The following is a 21,803-nucleotide window of genomic DNA, read 5'->3' on the forward strand; positions in this document are numbered from 1 at the left end:
CCAATGATGAAAAATCCTATCTGCAGTTTCAGATGCTGAAACATGAGCTAAGGCTATAGATTGGGGAGGTGAATTATTTTCCCTTTTTGTGGGACAGTCTGGTCATCAATCAACGAGTGTAATGATTTGGTCTACGTGAGCGATTAGGTTAATTTCATCTCATTGCATGAAGAGAAAATATGGATCACATTTACCCTTGGAGTATGTGGGTGGTTAACCTAAACAGTAAACACATTAGTGTTGGGGTGAACAGTTACAGTTGGTGGGGAACACTGTCTTCTTCTCTGTGGGTTTGCATTATGCCATGGGCATTTATGTGATCAATTTACAGGCTTGATTGGAGGAAAAGTCCACTCATCAGGTGTAAATCAGATGCTGATTAAAAGGCAGGGTGGAATGGCCTCTCCAGAGGCGCATTGACTTATGAGTACCGCTGCCGTGCAGCTCTGTGGGTTAAAAACCTCTAATAGTCTAACATATGGAATTGTTTAAAGATGGTCATACCATGGATCATTTGCTATTTGATTACCCTTGTAAAATTGACCATCCTACCAATCCTCGACTTTGGCGATGTCATTTACAAAATAGCCTCCAATACCCTACTCAACAAATTGGATGCAGTCTATCACAGTGCTATCCGTTTTGTCACCAAAGCCCCATATACTACCCACCATTGCGACCTGTACGCTCTCGTTGGCTGGCCCTCGCTTCATACTCGTCGCCAAACCCACTGGCTCCATGTCATCTACAAGACCCTGCTAGGTAAAGTCCCCCCTTATCTCAGCTCGCTGGTCACCATAGCATCTCCCACCTGTAGCACACGCTCCAGCAGGTATATCTCTCTAGTCACCCCCAAAACCAATTCTTTCTTTGGCCGCCTCTCCTTCCAGTTCTCTGCTGCCAATGACTGGAACGAACTACAAAAATCTCTTAAATTGGAAACACTTATCTCCCTCACTAGCTTTAAGCACCAACTGTCAGAGCATCTTACAGATTACTGCACCTGTACATAGCCCACCTATAATTTAGCCCAAACAACTACCTCTTTCCCAACTGTATTTAATTTATTTATTTATTTTGCTCCTTTGCACCCCATTATTTTTATTTCTACTTTGCACATTCTTCCATTGCAATACTACCATTCCAGTGTTTTACTTGCTATATTGTATTTACTTTGCCACCATGGCCTTTTTTGCCTTTACCTCCCTTCTCACCTAATTTGCTCACATCGTATATAGACTTGTTTTTTTTTTTTTTACTGTATTATTGACTGTATGTTTGTTTTACTCCATGTGTAACTCTGTGTCGTTGTATGTGTCGAACTGCTTTGCTTTATCTTGGCCAGGTCGCAATTGTAAAATGAGAACTTGTTCTCAACTTGCTTACCTGGTTAAATAAAGGTGAAATGAATAAAAAAAAAAAAAAATGTGATAAAATATTGAATTTGGCCTTTACTGCTATAGCCCGTAGAACCGCACATTCATAAATGGCACAACAACAAAAAAATATATCCTAAGGAATAAGGTTTTGAAGTGTCTGTCATACATTGAGGAAATATAAGAAGGCTCAGGAAATATTCAATTTTTTTGGACACATATTTAACACCTTATTTTTGTCGGCATAAAACCATATTTCAATTCTTTTGTATGGGTTACCTAGAGTGGTTATAATAGTTTCTAGGCCAAACCGTTTGGACGCTACATACGTTTTTGTGAGAAGATTATCGGGATGTCTCATGGTCTGACAAACATTGCTGTACCTCGGTCACTTTCCACCGTAGATGCGGAAGGCCGACATATATATCTCTAACTCTAACTTAAATTGACGGATTTTGATAGGTATTTTTTATTATGTTGCTTAGATTGACATACAGGTGCATCAATACACTCTTATGGAATTTTGAATGGATGCATTAGGAGACACAGTTTGGTAGTTTTTTGGAATTCAACAGGAGAAACATCCTCAAAATGAGTGGTATTGGCACATAGAGGTATTATCACGTCACACACCCACACTCACTCACCTCACATCTGGATAAGAACGCCTGCCAAATGACTAAATATACAATTTGTTTATCCTTCCTTACACACTAATCTGCATGCATTCATGCACTTGAGCACACGTTCACATTAAAGTGCATTCGGAAAGTATTCAGACCACTTGACTTTTTCCACATTCTGTTACGTTATAGCCTTGTTCTTATTCTTATTCTAATTTTAGAAAATTAAAATGTTAAATAATTAAATATCACATTTACATAAGTAATGAGACCCTTTACCCTTTACTATATTTATTATAAAATCTTTGGCAGCGATTAAAGCCTTGTGTCTTCCTAGGTAAGACGCTACAAGCTTGGCACTAGAGGTCGACCGATTATGATTTTTCAACGCCGATACCGATTATTGGGGGGCCAAAAAAGAAGATACCGATTAATCGGTCGATTTTTAAAATGTATTTGTAATAATGACAATTACAACAATACTGAATGAACACTTATTTTAACTTAATATAATACATAAATCAAATCAATTTAGCCTCAAATAAATAATGAAACATGTTCAATTTGGTTTAAATAATGCAAAAACAAAGTGTTGGAAAAGAAAGTAAAAGTGCAATATGTGCCATGTAAGAAAGCTAACGTTTAAGTTCCTTGCTCAGAACATGAGAACATATGAAAGCTGGTGGTTCCTTTTAACATAAGTCCTCAATATTCCCAGGTAAGAAGTTTTAGGTTGTAGTTATTATAGGAATTATAGGACTATTTCTCTCTATACGATTTGTATTTCATATAACTTTGATTATTGGATGTTCTTATAGGCACTATAGTATTGCCAGTGTAACAGTATAGCTTCCGTCCCTCTCCTCGCTCCTACCTGGGCTCAAACCAGGAACACATCGACAACAGCCACCCTCAAAGCATCGTTACCCATCTGCAAGGGGAACAACTACTCCAAGTCTCAGAGCGAGTGACATTTGAAACGCTATTAGCGCACACCCCGCTAACTAGCTAGCCATTTCACATCGGTTACACCAGCCTAATCTCGGGACTTGATAGGCTGGAAGTCATAAACAGCACAATGCTTGAAGCATTGCGAAGAGCTGCTGGCAAAACACACGAAAGTGCTGTTTGAATGAATGCTTACGAGCCTGCTGGTGCCTTCCATCGCCCAGTCAGACTGCTCTATCAAATCATAGACTTAATTATAACATAATAACACACAGAAATACGAGCATTAGGTCATTAATATGGTTGAATCCGGAAACTATCATCTCGAAAACAAAACTTTTATTCTTTCAGTGAAATACGGAACCTTTCCGTACGGGTGGCATCCATGAGTCTAAATATTCCTGTTACATTGCACAACCTTCAATGTTATGTCATAATTACGTAAAATTTTGGCAAATTAGTTCGCAACGAGCCAGGCAGCCCAAACTGTTGCATATACCCTGACTCTGCGTGCAATGAACGCAAGAGAAGTGACACAATTTCACCTGGTTAATATTGCCTGCTAACCTGGATTTATTTTAGCTAAATATGCAGGTTTAAAAATATATACTTCTGTGTATTGATTTTAAGAAAGGCATTGATGTTTATGGTTAGGTACAGTCGTGCAGATGTACAGATGTTAAATCATCCCCCGTTTGGCAAAGTTGACCGTCTTTGTTAGGAAGAAATAGTCTTCACACAGTTCGCATGAGCCAGGCGGCCCAAACTGTTGCAAGAGAAGTGACACATTTTCCCTAGTTAAAATAAATTCATGTTAGCAGGCAATATTAACTAAATATGCAGGTTTAAAAATATATACATGTTTATTGATTTTAAGAAAGGCATTGATGGTTATGGTTAGGTACACATTGGAGCAACAACAGTCCTTTTTCGCGAATGCGCACCGCATCGATTATATGCAACGCAGGACACGCTAGATAAACTAGGAATATCATCAACCATGTGTAGTTAACGAGTGATTATGATTGATTGATTGTTTTTTATAATGGTAGCTAGCAACTTACCTTGGCTTCTTACAGCATTCACGTAACACTCAGGCTCCTCGTGGAGTACAATGTAAAGCAGGTGGTTAGAGCGTTGGACTAGTTAACCGTAAGGTTGCAAGATTGAATCCCCGAGCTGACAAGGTAAAAATCTGTCGTTCTGCCCCTGAACAAGGCAGTTAACCCACCATTTCTAGGTCGTCATTGAAAATAAGAATGTGTTCTTAAATGACTTGCCTAGTTAAATAAAGATGTAGCAAAAAAACAAAATAATAATAATAAAATAAAATCGGCCAAATCGGTGTCCATAAATACCGATTTCCGGTTGTTATGAAAACTTGAAATCGGCCCTAATTAATTGGCCATTCCGATTAATCGGTCTACCTTTACTTGGCACACCTGTACTTGGGGAGTATCTCCCATTCTTCTCTGCTGATCCTCTCAAGCGCTGTCAGGTTGGATGGGGAGCATCGCTGCACAGCTATTTTCAGGTCTCTCCAGAGATGTTTGACCAGGTTCAAGTCCGGGCTCTGGCTGGGCCACTCAAGGGCATTCAGAGACTTGTCCCGAAGTCACTCCTGCGTTGTCTTGGCTGTGTGCTTAGGGTCGTTGTCCTGTTGGAAGGTGAACCTTCGCCCCAGTCTGAGGTCCTGAGCAGGTTTTCATAAAGGATCTCTCTGTACTTTGCTCATTCATCTTGCCCTCGATCCTGACTAGTCTCCCAGTTCCTGCCGCTGAAAAACAGACAATTCCTTTGATCTCACTATCAACTGTGGGACCTCATATAGACAGGTGTGTGCCTTTCCAAATCATGCCCAGTCAATTGAATTTACCACAGGAAGACTCTAATTAAGTTGTAAAAACATCTCAAAGATGATCAATGGAAACAGGATGCACCTGAGCTCAATTTCGAGTCTCATAGCAAAGGGTCTGAATACTTATGCAAATAAGGTATTTCTGTTTTCTAAAAACCTGCTTTCGCTTTGTCATTATGGGGTAATTTGTGTAGATTGATGAGGAAAATGTTTTATGTAATACATGTCAGAATAAGGCTATAACGTAACAAAATGGGAAGGGGTCTGAATACTCCGAATGCACTGTACGTGCACAAAAGTAGATGCTTACACACACACACACACACACACACACACACACACACACACACACACACACTTAATTCCACTTGGTTCCTAATCAATACCTGGAGGATGATGGCGCATAAATCTCGATAACAACTGCTTCCTTTCCGCCCCATCCTAAGAGCCGCTCAACTGTTTCCCTTGCACACAAACTGTTATTCATCACACACCACAGAAACTTTAAAAAAGTAAAACATAATAAATGATCCTGAAACCCAGCCCTCCAGGCCAAGAGGGAACCGTAGGTGGTTAATTAATAGTTCAGCGACGGGGGAGGAAATGCCAGTCTGAGGCTCACATAAACTGCAAAGGAGCATTGAGGAAATACTAATCAGCCTCCAGGGCCTCAGCGCTCTATTCCCCAGACAATAGTGACAGAATGTCACTGCATCCTGCTACATAGGACTGTGGACCTTGGGTCTGAGTACTGTGTAATGTGTGTATGGAATATGGATGACTTGGTCAACAAGGGCCTACAGTACTAGCTAAGTCCCCTGGTCCTATCCTCTAGTCTACATCCCTCTACTCTGTCCCCTGGTCCAATCCTCTAGTCTACATCCCTCTACTCTGTCTCCTGGTCCAATCCTATAGTCTACATCCCTCTACTCTGTCTCCTGGTCCAATCCTATAGTCTACATCCCTCTACTCTGTCTCCTGGTCCAATCCTCTAGTCTACATCACTCTACTCTGTCCCCTGGTCCAATCCTCTAGTCTACATCCCTCTACTCTGTCTCCTGGTCCAATCCTCTAGTCTACATGTCTCTACTCTGTCCCCTGGTCCAATCCTATAGTCTACATCCCTCTCTGTCTCCTGTCTCCTGGTCCAATCCTCTAGTCTACATCCCTCTACTCTGTCTCTTGGTCCAATCCTCTAGTCTACATGTCTCTACTCTGTCCCCTGGTCCAATCCTATAGTCTACATCCCTCTACTCTGTCCCTGCATGTGCCTTCTGCCTCTCTACAACTAGCCTCCTCCTTTCTCTCAACACTTACTGTGTATTACATATTTCCTTTTAGTTTCTCTTCAACCTTCTCAACAGCTACAGTAATGATTGTTTCTTTCCCCTCATCCCTGTGTCCTTGTGTTTTTAGATCAGCATCATGTCCAAACACTTCCACTGCCTACAGCCTCTCTTTACTCTCACTTTGACAATCTGTTCACCTTCTCCCCTTCCCTTGTCCCCCCCCCCCTCCCCCTCACCCCCCGTCCCTCGACACAGAGGGTCTTCATAGGAGTTTATGTTAAGATATGATGGCAAACATTTAAATACACAGTTTAAGCAGTCTTCGACAATGACAAATGTTACAGATGATTTTATTTGAGATTTACATTCCTGGCCACTCAAATACACACAAACACACACACACACAGTGCATGAGGTTAATACTGAGTTGTCCGTATGTCCGACCTTGCCAAAGGACGTTCTGAAGATGGAATGAATACTCATGGACTTCAAAGCCTCCTGCTGTGGTTACAGTACATTACTTCTACTGTATATTAAATAAACCAGAACCTGCAGCACCTGCCCCATTATCCTTCCTCTCCCCAATGATCTACCACCCTCTGTCCCTCCCTCTCCCCTCCCTCTCCTCTCGCAATTACTGTTTTACAGGTCGGTCCCTTGTCTGACATTTGGGGACAGGAAGGTCCAGTCCAGTTTATATTCCACCACCAGAGCTCCCCTCTCCTGTCTCTGCCTGTCCCTCAGAGGAGCATCAAAGGGGTCTGATTCAGAGAGGCCCATGCCAACCTACATCAAACACACACAGCACAGAAAGCCAGCCATCCAGTCACCTGCACTAATCCTCAGGATAAATAAACCATGCGCAGAGCAGATTCATGCAGCCAGCACAGAGCTATTTTCAGACACACTGTTTTTCTACCACGTCTGAAATGTATTCATAAAGAGCACTTTTCCCTCTCTCTCTCCCTCGCTCTCTCTCTCTCTCCCTCACTCTCTCTCTCTCTCCCTCGCTCTCTCTCTCTCCCTCGCTCTCTCTCTCTCCCTCGTTCTCTCTCTCTCCCTCGCTCTCTCTCTCAGGTCTGGGCAAATAGAGCATGTTTGAGCAACACCACTGATCTATCATCTGGAGGCCAGTTTCAATGAGGGGTTTGGATAGGGTTATCAGACTGTGCTAAGGCATGAAAGGGTAAGCTTAGAATCAATGTTAGAGAAATGCCTTCATACAGTTTAAACTTCTGCATTTCCTTGGATGTGTTTTCTATGCCGCCTATAATCTGTTTTGCTGTATTTTATGAAGAATTAGAAAAGCAAATCAAATAAAAAATATTGGGTCAGTTCCTCTTGTCCCTCTTGGTCGGTTTGAGTCATGAAGGTGTGTGTGTGTGAGTGTGCGAGTGTGTGCGTGAGTGTGTATGTGTGCAAGTGTGTGTTTGTGCCTGTGTGTGTGCTTGCATGCGCATGCATATGCCTGTGTGTGTGTGTGTGTGTGTGTGTGTGTGTGTGTGTGTGTGTGTGTGTGTGTGTGTGTGTGTGTGTGTGTGTGTGTGTGTGTGTGTGCCTGTCAGCATATGTAAACATACAATTACATGCACTCTCCCATCACCTCCACTTTCCTGGTCTATTTGGCTGGCCCAGTGCTGACATCTGGACTTTGGCTAGCCTATAGCATTACTTCATTACTTTCCTTCATAAGCTTTATGAGTATTCATCCACTGCTTTAGGCAAATCTTCACCATCGATCAAACTTCTGAGATGGTCAGCACTAAATACACTGTATTCAGCAGAGGGAATGAAATTCATTTGGTAAAGCATGCATGCCTCATCACAAAGGCATAAGGGATCACCTTCAGCGCTGCCCCTTAAGTGATTTCACATGCTCCTAAAATGTCCACCTCACTTCTGTTGGCCAAGACATCTTTTTTTAGAAAGCCTGGTGCAAGGAAACCAGGGATAAAGAGGGATGCCAGGGGAAGGCGAGAAGGAGGGGAAAGGGCGGAGGATATAGAGAGCGCAGCATGAAAAGATAATGAGAATTGTCATGCCCATGGGGGTGATGTGAAGGGGATGCACAATGCAGTGGTCGAAATGGAGAGATGAGGAAACATTGTTTAGAGAAAAAAAGAAGAGAAAAATAGAGAGGGAGAATGGAGGGATAAACATCGCTCGAGGGCCTGAGTGTGAGGAGTTGTGACAGGGTCCTGATGCCCAGGAGGTCTCTGACCCTGCCTGGTGATGATGTGTCACTGGGTGTGAACACAACAGAACAGAGCAGCTCGTGGGGAATGCAGTGCCTGGGGCTTCTTGTTCGACTTGCCAGTGGGAGGAGGGGCTCATTCTCTAGTCTGGTTCCTCTAGTCTCTATCTTAGAAATGTTTCTCTGTTGTCAACCTAAGGGTAATCTCGGCACCCAGAACAAAATTAGCTAAGGCTGTCACGAGAGACAAACCTAAAAGAGATCCCTATTCACCTACATTCATCCCAGGTTATTATTTTAGGGAGGTTCAGGCTAGGGCTGAAGGGTTTCCTCGAACAGATGGCTGTAAAAAGAAACACCACTTTAGCCAAGCTACATTGGATTGAATAGAGAGGATCTGATGTGTGTCGGGGTGCATGATGCCCCCAGTCTGATGTGTGGCGGGGTGCATGATGCCCTCAGTCTGATGTGTGTCGGGGTGCATGATGCCCCCAGTCTGATGTGTGGCGGGGTGCATGATGCCCTCAGTCTGATGTGTGTCGGGGTGCATGATGCCCTCAGTCTGATGTGTGTCGGGGTGCATGATGCCCTCAGTCAGATGTGTGTCGGGGTGCATGATGCCCTCAGTCTGATGTGTGTCGGGGTGCATGATGCCCTCAGTCTGATGTGTGTCGGGGTGCATGATTCCCTCAGTCTCACAGCTACTCTTCAACACGTCACAAAGCATGAGTTAAGTCTGACTTAGTTCTGTTCATTATTAATAGGTTTCACACAGTGCTTTTGTTTCCCCCCAATTAAGATGGGATTTGATGATGTAACAGGCAACATCACATTTGAGTTTGTATTTGTATTTATTATGGATCCCCATTAGCTGCTGCCAAAGCCTCTTCCTGGGTTCCAGCAAAATTAAGGCAGTTTATACAATTTTAAAAACATTACAATACATTCACAGATTTCACAACACACTGTGTGCCTTCAGGCCACTACTCCACCACTACCACATATCTACAGTACAAAAGCCATGTGTATGTATAGTGCATATGTTATTGTGTGCGTTTGCATGTGTCTGTGACAATGTTTGTGTTGCTTCACAGTCCCCCTGTTCCATAAGGTGTTTTTTTATCTGTTTTTGAATGTAATTTTACTGCCTGCATGAGTAACTTGATGTGGAATAAAGTTCCATGTAGTCATGGCTCTATTTAGTATTGTGTGCCTCCCATAGTCTGTTCTGGACTTGGGGGACTGTGAAGAGACCTCTTGTGGCATGTCTTGACATGTATATTATTCATATTAGCTCTCTGTGTACATCCAAGGGCCAGCCGTGCTGCCCTGTTCTGAACCATTTCCTAAGTCCTTTTTTGTGGCACCTGACCACACAACTGAACAGTAGTCAAAGTGTGACAAAACTAGGGCCTGTAAGGACCTGTCTTGTTGATAGTGTTGTTAAGAAGGCAGAGCATCGCTTATTATAGACAGACTTTTCCCCATCTTAGCTACTACTGCATCAATATGTTTTGACCATGACAGTTTACAATCTAGGGTTACTCCAAACAATTTAGTCATCTCAACTTCTACATTATTTATTACAAGATTTAGTTGAGGTATAGTGAGTGTTTTGTTCCAAATACAATGTTATTGATAATATAAATATTTAGGGCTAACTCATTCCTTGCCACCCACTCTGAAACTAACTGCAGCTCTTTGTTGAGTGTTGCAGTCATTTCAGTCACTGTAGTAGCTGACATGTATAGTGTTGAGTCATCCGCATACATAGACACTCTGGCTTTTCTCAAAGTTAGTGTCATGTCGTTAGTAAACATTTAAAGAAGCAAGGGACCTAAACAGCTACCCTGTGGAATTCCTGATTCTAACTGGATTATATTTGAGAGACTTCCATTAAAGAACACCCTCTGTGCTCTGTTAGACAAGTAACTCCTTATCCACATTATAGCAGGGGGTGTAAAGCCATAACACATACGTTTTTCCAGCAGCAGACTATGATCAATAATGTCGAAAGCTGCACTGAAGTCTAACAAGACAGCCCCCAAAATAATTTTATCATCAATTTCTCTCAGCCAATCATAAGTCATTTATGTAAGTGCTGTGCTTGTTGAGTGTCCTTCCCTATAAGCATGCTGAAATTCTGTTGTCAATTTGTTTATTGTGAAATAGCATTGTATCTGGTCAAACACAGTTTTTTTCCCAGAAGTTTACTAAGGGTTGGTAACAGGCTGATTGGTAGGCTATTTGAGCCAGTAAAGGGGGTTTTACTATTCTTGGGTAGTGGAATGACTTTAGCTTCCCTCCAGGCCTGAGGGCACACACTTTCTAGTAGGCTTAAATTTAAGATGTGGCAAATAGCAATAACGTCTGCTATTATCCTCAGTAATTTTCCATCCCGATTGTCAGACCCCGGTGGCTTGTCATTGTTGATAGACAACAATCATTTTTTCACCTCTTCCACACTGACTTCACGGAATTCAAAAGTACAATTCTTGTCTTTCATAATTTGGTCCGATATATGTGTAGTGTTAGCGTTTGTTGCTGGCATGTCATCCCTAAGTTTGCTTATCTGCCAATGAAAAAGTAATTAAAGTAGTTTGCAATATCAGAGGGTTTTGTGATGAATGAGCCACCTGATTCAATGAATGATGGAGCCGAGTTGGCTTTTTCCCCAAAATGTTCATTTAAGGTGCCCCAAAGCTTTTTACTATCATTCTTTATATTATTTATCTTTGTTTCATAGTGTAGTTTATTTTTATTTAGTTTAGTCACATGATTTCTTAATTTGCAGTACATTTGCCAATCAGTTGGGCTCCCAGACTTAATAGCCATACATTTTGCCTCATCCCTCTCAACCATACAATTTTTCAATTCCTCATCAATCTAAAGGGATTTAACAGTTTTACTGTCATTTTTACAATGGGTCCGTGCTTATTAGTAACGGGAATAGGTCATTTCATAAATGCGTCAAGTGTAGCGTCTGGTTGCTCCTCATTACAAAACACACACCAGCAAATATTCTTTACATCATCAACATATGAATCATTACAAAACCTAGTGTATGACATTCTTATACACTATATTAGGCCAGGCTTTGGGCCTTTGGTTTTCCTAGATATGGCTATTATATTGTGATCAATACATCCTATGGATTTGGATACTGCTTTTAAGCAAATATCTGCAGCATTAGTAAAGATGTGATCAATACATGTTGATGATGGTCTATAGCAGCTTCCCACCAGAATGGGCTTTAGGTGAGGCAGATGAACCTGTAGCCATATTACTTCAACAGTATTTAACATTAGATCGTCTCTAATCTTTACAGGAATGTGGTTCTGAATATAGACCGCAACACCGCCTCCATTGGCATTTCTGTCTTTTCGGTAGATGTTATAACCATGTATTGCTACCACTGTATCATCAAAGGTATTATCTAAGTGAGTTTTAGAGAATATGAATGTTATCTGTTACAAGCAAGTTATTGACTTCATGGACCTTGTTTCTTCAGCTACATATGTCAATATGGGCTATTTTTAGCACTTTTCTGGGTTGCTTGATTGTTTTTAATGCTTTACTGGGAACCTTATCAGAGGTAGACTAACTAATGTTATTTACATTGGAGTTGATAGTGCAGGGTGAGCTGCATAAAGTGGTCTTCATTTGTTTTTGTGAGGAAGCTAAAGATTTGTTGCTTTGCATTTGTCTATCACCGAAAAACTTCTCAAGGAAAAGGTTGTTGCCAGCATCGACATGACAGACAGACAGTGTGGTCAGAGGAAGTAATAGGACAGCTGTCATGGCACAGAGTATAGCAGAGAGCTCAGAAGAAGCACACAGTAACCTAACAGAGCTGCTGTGCCTGGTTCCAGCCAATAAGGATGCTGCAAGTGAGCATTTCTTTGGATGGTGTATACCATGTGTATCCTGTACATACGACTAATACAAATTTAAACTTGAATCTTGGTTCCCTGGGTAGACTTGTCAAAGCCTGCTTTTGACAAACAAGAGAGAGGGGCCGACCAGCAGAGCATGAGGCAGAGCTCCCCAGAGTAGGATGCTTTCTCACCCTTTCTCTGACTGTGTCTCTCTCTATGTCTGTCTCTCTCAGTTTCTCTCTCTCTGATCCTGCTCTCACTCTACATTCTATCAGTCGCTCTGTCTCGCTCTCTCTCCACATCGCTCTCTCGCTCTCTCTGATCCTGCTCTCACTCTACATTCTATCACATAGCTCTCTCGCTCTCTGATCCTGCTCTCACTCTACATTCTATCAGTCGCTCTGTCTCGCTCTCTTTCCACATCGCTCTGATCCTGCTCTCACTCTACATTCTATCAGTCGCTCTGTCTCGCTCTCTCTCCACATAGCTCTCTCGCTCTCTCTGATCCTGCTCTCACTCTACATTCTATCAGTCGCTCTGTCTCGCTCTCTTTCCACATCGCTCTCTCGCTCTCTCTGATCCTGCTCTCACTCTACATTCTCTCGCTGTCTCTCTCTCTCTCCACCTCGCTCCCTCACTCCTTTCAGTTCTCTCCTTCAGCTCAATTGAGAGGCTTGTTGAACCAGCTCCATCTCTTTGTCCCACGGCCATGTTTAAGAGGCCAATTATCCATGATCATTCCCTTCAACCCTCAGTCATTGACAGCCAGGAAGGGTGGAGGATTCACTCAATGACTCTGTAATTGCTGCCTCTTTATCATTTATGCTTATTCACTTCGCAATTTACACTCTTTTCTCAAAACACTTTGATTGTGGATATGAATATATCAGGCAAATATGTTTCCAAGTTGCATCTCGCAGTAGTGCACTATCATTATGTCTTAATAACCTCACTTACACCCAGGGGGTATGTTTGGGTACCGACATGAATAATGCAAATCAGCCAAAAGTGAATGATTCAAAAAGTACTCAGTGCATATCGAGAGGAAAGTAATTTATCTCCTTAAATTGACATGTACATAGGGCTATTGCTTTGAAGATAACCCTTCAAATAAATCAATAGTCTAAGAATGAGTTCGTTATCATAATAACTATCTAGGAAGGATGATTTTCTAATCTTTTAATTAAATGAGTGGTATTTTTTCCTGGTCAACACGAGTCAGTTTTTAATCAGATGCAATTGGGCCTGCCACTATTCCACGTCATTGGATTGGTTGTTAAAATGTAGGCTACAAGCATCCATCTCCCCAGGCACTTTCTGCAATATATAATCTCCATCCCAGTGATTGGCATATCATAATGGAATAAATCATTCACAATTATTGTCCAAGGCAAAATCTCATCAAACTCATCCTCGATAGCATCTTACTCAACTCGCGTAATGATTGTATAATGAGATGATAAAATATCACCTGACCTCAACCCCCTGTACAGAATCTGGATGAATCAACGTTGGTTCAATGTATTTTGTCAACGTATTGTGACGTGGAATCTACATGGAAAATACATTAACGTAAACTTTTGTTTTGAGGGTGAAATTTCAACCGAAGGATTATGTCATCATGGTAAACAAATTTCAACAAGACAAACCTTGTATAGAATCTGTTGGATTTGTACCTTTAAAACAACGTCAGATCTTACACTATCAGAACAAAACACTAGGCTGGGCAGCACCTACTGGAGAATTGATCTATCTACAACAGTGGTCGCCAACCGGTCGATCGCAAGGCATTCCTAGTCGATCACCAAATATATCTGTAGAAAAGCCAACGAACGATAAAGGAATGCGCTCCTTTTTTTAAATCATGTTGAGCTGTTGCCGGTAGGTGCACTTGATTTAAAAGTCCTGCACACCGGGTAAGCAAAGTGTTCCCATGAGATAAACTCCGCCTACCCGGCAGACTGGCAAATCTGTGACTAAATAGAGTGCACCTACTGCGCTGCCCAATCGGATAGCTCAAATCACCGTGGCTACAGAGCTTCCATGACCCTGGCCACAGCCAAGTTTAAATGGCTACTAGCCTATGTAAGATTTAATAACTTTTAAATGACCACAGAGAGACCGTCAACAAATACAGCAAAGACCTGCTGTATTTATGAGTGAGTTCATGTTTAAGTTTATATTCAGCACAGTCACTGTTTTTATTCAACACTATTACAAAACGCTCTTCTCAGTACTTCCACTCGGGCTGCAGCTGCAATGAATGAGTAGCCAAGTATCGATAGCCCTGCATTTTATTATTATTAGCAGCTCGTTGTGTCGATTTTAATATTATGAAATATTCAACTTCCTCTGGTCATAGGAACAACATGAATTTGTGCATGAGGCAGATGCGGTGCGACTCGAGGTTCCCCATCCGGTGGAAGATGGTGTCCCCTCTCTCTGGTCAGTCTCACCGGAGGAAAGGACGGAGAGAGCAGGGAACGTGAGAGGCGGTTGGGAAAAATAGTTTTGAACGTCATACAACTTGGAATTCCAAGTCTGAAACTAAGACATCTTTCTAAAGCTCCGACTTCTCGACCTGAAGATCACTGACGTCATGATTTGACCTCGTTGCAGGCCCAGGCGGCATCCCCAGCCGAGTCCTCAGAGCATGCGCAGACCAGCTGGCTGGTGTGTTTACGGACATATTCAATCAATCCTTATCTCAGTCTGCTGTTCCCACATGCTTCAAGAGGGCCACCATTGTCCCTGTTCCCAAGAAAGCTAAGGTAACTGAGCTAAACGACTACCGCCCCGTAGCACTCACTTCGTCATCATGAAGTGCTTTGAGAGACTAGTCAAGGACCATATCACCTCCACCCTACCTGACACCCTAGACCCACTCCAATTTGCTTACCGCCCAAATAGGTCCACAGACGATGCAATCTCAACCACACTGCACACTGCCCTAACCCATCTGGACAAGAAGAATACAGTGCCTTGCGAAAGTATTCGGCCCCCTTGAACTTTGCGACCTTTTGCCACATTTCAGGCTTCAAACATAAAGATATAAAACTGTATTTTTTTGTGAAGAATCAACAACAAGTGGGACACAATCATGAAGTGGAACGACATTTATTGGATATTTCAAACTTTTTTAACAAATCAAAAACTGAAAAATTGGGCGTGCAAAATTATTCAGCCCCCTTAAGTTAATACTTTGTAGCGCCACCTTTTGCTGCGATTACAGCTGTAAGTCGCTTGGGGTATGTCTCTATCAGTTTTGCACATCGAGAGACTGAATTTTTTTCCCATTCCTCCTTGCAAAACAGCTCGAGCTCAGTGAGGTTGGATGGAGAGCATTTGTGAACAGCAGTTTTCAGTTCTTTCCACAGATTCTCGATTGGATTCAGGTCTGGACTTTGACTTGGCCATTCTAACACCTGGATATGTTTATTTTTTAACCATTCCATTGTAGATTTTGCTTTTTGTTTTGGATCATTGTCTTGTTGGAAGACAAATCTCCGTCCCAGTCTCAGGTCTTTTGCAGACTCCATCAGGTTTTCTTCCAGAATGGTCCTGTATTTGGCTCCAACCATCTTCCCATCAATTTTAACCATCTTCCCTGTCCCTGCTGAAGAAAAGCAGGCCCAAACCATGATGCTGCCACCACCATGTTTGACAGTGGGGATGGTGTGTTCAGGGTGATGAGCTGTGTTGCTTTTACGCCAAACATAACGTTTTGCATTGTTGCCAAAAAGATCCATTTTGGTTTCATCTGACCAGAGCACCTTCTTCCACATGTTTGGTGTGTCTCCCAGGTAGCTTGTGGAAAACTTTAAACAACACTTTTTATGGATATCTTTAAGAAATGGCTTTCTTCTTGCCACTCTTCCATAAAGGCCAGATTTGTGCAATATACGACTGATTGTTGTCCTATGGACAGAGTCTCCCACCTCAGCTGTAGATCTCTGCAGTTCATCCAGAGTGATCATGGGCCTCTTGGCTGCATTTCTGATCAGTCTTCTCCTTGTATGAGCTGAAAGTTTAGAGGGACGGCCAGGTCTTGGTAGATTTGCAGTGGTCTGATCCTCCTTCCATTTCAATATTATCGCTTGCACAGTGCTCCTTGGGATGTTTAAAGCTTGGGAAATCTTTTTGTATCCAAATCCGGCTTTAAACTTCTTCACAACAGTATCTCGGACCTGCCTGGTGTGTTCCTTGTTCTTCATGATGCTCTCTGCGCTTTTAACGGACTTCTGAGACTATCACAGTGCAGGTGCATTTATACGGAGACTTGATTACACACAGGTGGATTGTATTTATCATCATTAGTAATTTAGGTCAACATTGGATCATTCAGAGATCCTCACTGAACTTCTGGAGAGAGTTTGCTGCACTGAAAGTAAAGGGGCTGAATAATTTTGCACGCCCAATTTTTCAGTTTTTGATTTGTTAAAAAAGTTTGAAATATCCAATAAATGTCGTTCCACTTCATGATTGTGTCCCACTTGTTGTTGATTCTTCACAAAAAAAATACAGTTTTATATCTTTATGTTTGAAGCCTGAAATGTGGCAAAAGGTCGCAAAGTTCAAGGGGGCCGAATACTTTCGCAAGGCACTGTATATACTGTACTCTATATCATCTACTGCATCTTTATGTAATACATGTATCACTAGCCACATTAAACTATGCCACTTTGTTTACATACCCTACATTACTCATCTCATATGTATATACTGTACTCGATACCATCTACTGCATCTTGCCTATGCCATTCTGTACCATCACTCATTCATATATCTTTATGTACATATTCTTTATCCCTTTACACTTGTGTGTATAAGGTAGTAGTCTTGGAATTGTTAGGTTAGATTACTCGTTGGTTATTACTGCATTGTCGGAACTAGAAGCACCAGCATTTCGCTACACTCGCATTAACATCTGCTAACCATCTGTATGTGACAAATACGTTTGATTTGATTTGATTTTGTTGACCACCAGATGCAGGTACCATCAGTCCAGTAAACTAAAAAGCTAATTATTTCAATTCATGCTCCACAGTGCCTCACAAGTGCTAAACCAACTGATCTATTTTGTTATCAAAGCTCGAGTTTTTCAATATAATATGGTCTGATTAACAATATTGGCAGCCCAATCAAATAGCCAATATGCTGTGATAATGTATTAGGCCTACTGCCCAAACCTCATTCCTACAAAAATGTTTGTGTGAGGTTAATGTAAAAAAAGAACATCTGAGCAGTAGATCAAAGCTTGCTTTTTGACTGCGAAAGTATTCTTGACTCAGAAAAGGTTAGTGACCACTGATCTACAGCTACCCTTTGGTCTCACATTCAGGGCCCATTCCTGATTTACCTATGATATTTGTCACTGACTATTACCAAAGTGCTATCATTAGAATGATTGTTGAGAGATCTCCACTTAAAGATGCAAGATGTAACTTTTTGGGCAAACCGACCAAATTCAGATAGAAATGTGAGTTATAGATCTGTCATGCTTATTGAAAGCAAGTCTAAGAAGCCGTAGATATGTTCTATGTGTGCTATTTCTATGCTTCCCGTTCATAAGTTTTGTTTTGTCACATAAACTGAAATTAGGCAAACTATAAGAATTTTAGCAACCAGGAAATGGTCGGAGAAATGGTCGGAGGAAATGTGTGCAATAATAGTGCTTAACATTATTTTTTATGACTACCCCATCTCTGTGCACCACACATACAATTATATGTAAGGTCCCTCAGTTGAAAAGGGAATTTCAAGCACAGATTCACCCACAAAGACCAGGGAGGTTTTCCAAAGCCTCGCAAAGAAGGGCACCTATTCGTAGATGGGTGAAAATAAACAAAAACAGACACTGAATTTCCCTTTGAGCATGGAGAAGTTATCAATTGCGCTTCGGATGGTGTATCAATACACCCAGTCATGACAACGATACAGGCGTCCTTCCTAACTCAGTTGCTGGAGAGGAAGGAAAACGCTCAGGGATTTCACAATGAGGCCAATGGTGATTTTAAAACAGTTACAGAGTTGAATTGCTGTGACAGGAGAAAACTGAGGATGGATCAACAACATTGTAGTTACTCCACAATACTAACCTAAATGATAAAGTGAAAAGAAGGGAGCCTGTACAGAATACAAATATTCCAAAACATAAATAATAAGGCATAAATAATTGCAATAAGGCACTAAAGTAAAACTGTAAAAAATGTGACAAAGAAAGGAACTTTTTATCCTGAATACAAAGCGAAATGTTTGTGGAAACACATCACTTAGTACGACTTATTTTCAAGCATGGTGGAGATTTGGGCGAAGTCGATCTGCGAGATTCTTAATAAATGCTTGTTTGATTTAATGGCGCACACCATACAAGAAGTGACAGAACAATTGAGCACGACTAGAGATCAAGTCACACAGTTAATATAAGGGCCACTAGATGTCTTGTGATAGATTACATAAAATCCTTGAAAGATACCTAAATTCTGGTAGTTTACAGATCTGATGTTCAAAGGTTTTTTTTAGATCATAAGAAATTATAGTGGATGCATGTTGTCAAAAATGCCCAAATAATCACAAAATAGCAAAGTTGGGTCGGAGCTTTGTCATTATATTTGATTTGATTTTAGATCATCTTATTTTATTATTTAATATATTGTACATGTGATAAGGCCACAGAGGGCCAGAGATTATTACAGACACCTGTGATAATCTAAAGTACCCAAAAGGGCCACTAGATGTCTTGTGATAGGTTACATAAAATCCTTGAAAGATACCCAAATTATGGTAGTTTAGTGGTAGTATACCCTCCCTTTGCAACCCTAACTGTCCAGATGCAATTTCCTGAGAGCCACGCCAGTCTTCAAAGGGGAGAGAAATGTCTCTCTCGCACGCTCTCCTTCTCTCTTCCTCTCACTCGCTCACACACACTCTCTCTCTCTCTCTCTCTCTCTCGCTCTCTCTCTCCCACTCTCTCTGAGGAGTGCTGCGAAGACAGGAGGGGAGTGGAACAGGACAGTGTCGGCCTGCCAGGGCTTTTAATTTTAAAGATGTATTAAAGAGAAAAGACTTTAAAAAACACGCTGTTCTTAAAATTGTCTCTTAAATCAAAAATCAAAAGGTTACTTTGAGCCTTGGGTACTTGTGATGCAAACTTATCTAACTTTTGAAATACAATGAGCGTACAAACATTAGGAACACCTTCCTAATTTTGAGTTGCACCCCCTTTTGCCTTCAGAACAGCCTCAATTCGTAGGGGTGTGAAAAACCCAGCAGCGTTGCAGTTCTTGGCACACTCAAATGGTGAGCCTGGCTCCTACTACCATACCCCGTTCAAAGGCACATCAATATTTTGTCTTGCCCATTAACCCTCTGAATGGCACACATACACAATCCATGTCTCAATTGTCTCAAGGTTTAAACAAAAAAAATATTTAACCTGTCTCCTCCCCTTCATCTCCACTGATTGAAGTGGATTTAACAAGTGACATCAATAAGGGATCATAGCTTTCACCTGGATTCACCAGGTCAGTCTATGTCATGGAAAGAGCAGGTGTTCCTAATGTTTGTACACTCAGTGTACATACACCCAACAAGACAGTTGTGAAACTGTGCATGCCAGTGTATGAGCAAAGATTATATATGATAAATTAATATTGCATAATATATATCACACTCTCTAGACCACTTACGTGTTGTAAGCCATGATTAGGAAAGTACACAGTTCATTTCATATTAGTGAAAATGGCAAATATGAATTAATAGTGTGCAGTATAATGACAAAATATTCCTTGCCACAGCTGCTATAAGGCACTTGATATGCTCTGTCAATCATCATTATAGCAAAACTACTGTAGCTCTCTTTTTCTCTCTCTCCTCTATAACTGTCCTCTGGTGAGAAATCACACGGTGTCCAAGACAATCACAATTTTATAGAAACTAAACAATGGGCAGAGCATAAAGGCAGTGTACTCTCCAAGACTGAAAATGAATGGAAGATGCCTGAGAGACTTTTGGCAACTGGTAGAGGATCTATAATCAGCCAAAGCAGCAGGTTTATGGCGAGGAGACTGTAACCCAGTGGGAGATTTCAAAGTAAAACCTTATGTTGAAGTAGCAGTAGCCAGCTGCAGTAAATACAGAACAAACGTTCACGGTGCCACCCACATATACCATCCATTACATACAGTATCCCACAACTCTATGTAATGTCTCCCTTCAACACGCATCTTTCATCCCCTCTCTACCACATATTCCACATCCACTTCCCACATGCATCTTTGAACACCAAGTCTCTGAGGATAGCGCCACACAGTATGCCGTGCCAGCCACACTCTATAGTACAAACGCTGTTTGAAGGAATTAACAAACACATGACAAAAAAGGGATTCTGTTTGTTGCCAGACCTCTCAAACAGCATCTGTGGGCATGGTGAGTGAGCAAAAGAGGGCATTCATGCTTGGTTGAGTCACAAAGCACAGTAGGGCCACCACGCTCATTAAAGCAATATATTTAATTAATTAATTGTGAAATAGGTCAATTTTGACTTTGAGGTGCAGTCAAACACACTAGGAACAGACTTGGGAGGCAGAATGGAGATTCACATACTGTATTATACCATTTTTGGGAGATACAGTAATAGCAGATTCTGTTTTTCCTCTCTTTGGTACATAAAACTATTTTCTTGAAAGATGATCTGAGGTCTTCAGGTAACTTACCACTTGGAAGTCCTCGGCTCTGCACTCGGCCCCCCGGAAGTGACACGCCAGCAGTATTTCCTTGATGTCATGCCCTGTGCGGTCGTAGAACTCACGCATGTTGAAGGGACGGGGCTTGAAGTTGTGGAAGTCAGCTTTGACCTTCAGGGTCTCCAGAACACTTTCCTCCACCAAATGGGTGTCCCTGATCTCATACCTAGAGAGACAGAGAGAGAGAGTGAAGGAGAGAGAGCGAAAAAAAAAGGAGAGAGAAAGACATAAAGAAAGCGAGAAGGAAGGAGTCCAAAAGAGGGAGTTTTATTAGTCTAGTCACAAATGTTCAATTTCAGCATATTCAAACAGAGGTAGATTCATTCCCTTTTTCCTGCTATTCCTCTTCCCACTCTTTAATACCTTCAAGCAGACTACCATAGTCCCTGTGCCCAAGAATGCCAAGGTAATCTGTCTGTAGCCATGAAATGCTTTGAAAGTCTGGTCATGGCTCACATGAACACCATCATCCCAGACATCCTGGACCCAGTCCAATTCACATACTGCCCCAACAGATACACAGATGATGCCATCTCTATTGCACTCCACACTGCCCTCTCCCATCTGTACAAGAGGAGAATGCTGTTGATTGACCATAGCTCAGCGTTCAACACCCTAGTGCCCATAAAGCTGATCAACAAGCTCAGGACTCTGGAACTAAACACCTCCCTCTGTAACTGGATCCTGGACTTCTTAGTGGTCTGTCCCAGATGCTGAGGGTAGGCAACAACACATCCGCCACGCTGACCCTCAACACGGGGCCCCTCAGGGCTGCGTGATTAGTCAGCCACTGTACCCCCTGTTCACCCACGACTGTGTGGCCTCGCATGACGACAACACCATCATTAAGTCTCTGTATTTAGCACTATCCATCATTCCTTCAATTCTGACCA

The 21,803-nt window shown here is 41.8% G+C and overlaps 1 protein-coding gene across 2 annotated transcripts in view; it reads right to left on the reverse strand.

Annotated features, from left to right (window-relative positions):
• LOC115102146 (acid-sensing ion channel 1-like) overlaps positions 1-21,803 on the reverse strand; it is an 86,358-nt gene that overhangs the window by 54,588 nt on the left and 9,967 nt on the right. For both annotated transcript variants that reach the window (XM_065005338.1, XM_029621765.2), the window contains exon 2: positions 20,881-21,076. In XM_065005338.1, the coding sequence (XP_064861410.1) occupies positions 20,881-21,076 (196 nt within the window). The remainder of the gene's footprint in view (positions 1-20,880; positions 21,077-21,803) is intronic.

This window comes from Oncorhynchus nerka, linkage group LG20, assembly GCF_034236695.1.
Source record: "Oncorhynchus nerka isolate Pitt River linkage group LG20, Oner_Uvic_2.0, whole genome shotgun sequence".
Lineage (NCBI taxonomy): Eukaryota > Metazoa > Chordata > Actinopteri > Salmoniformes > Salmonidae > Oncorhynchus > Oncorhynchus nerka.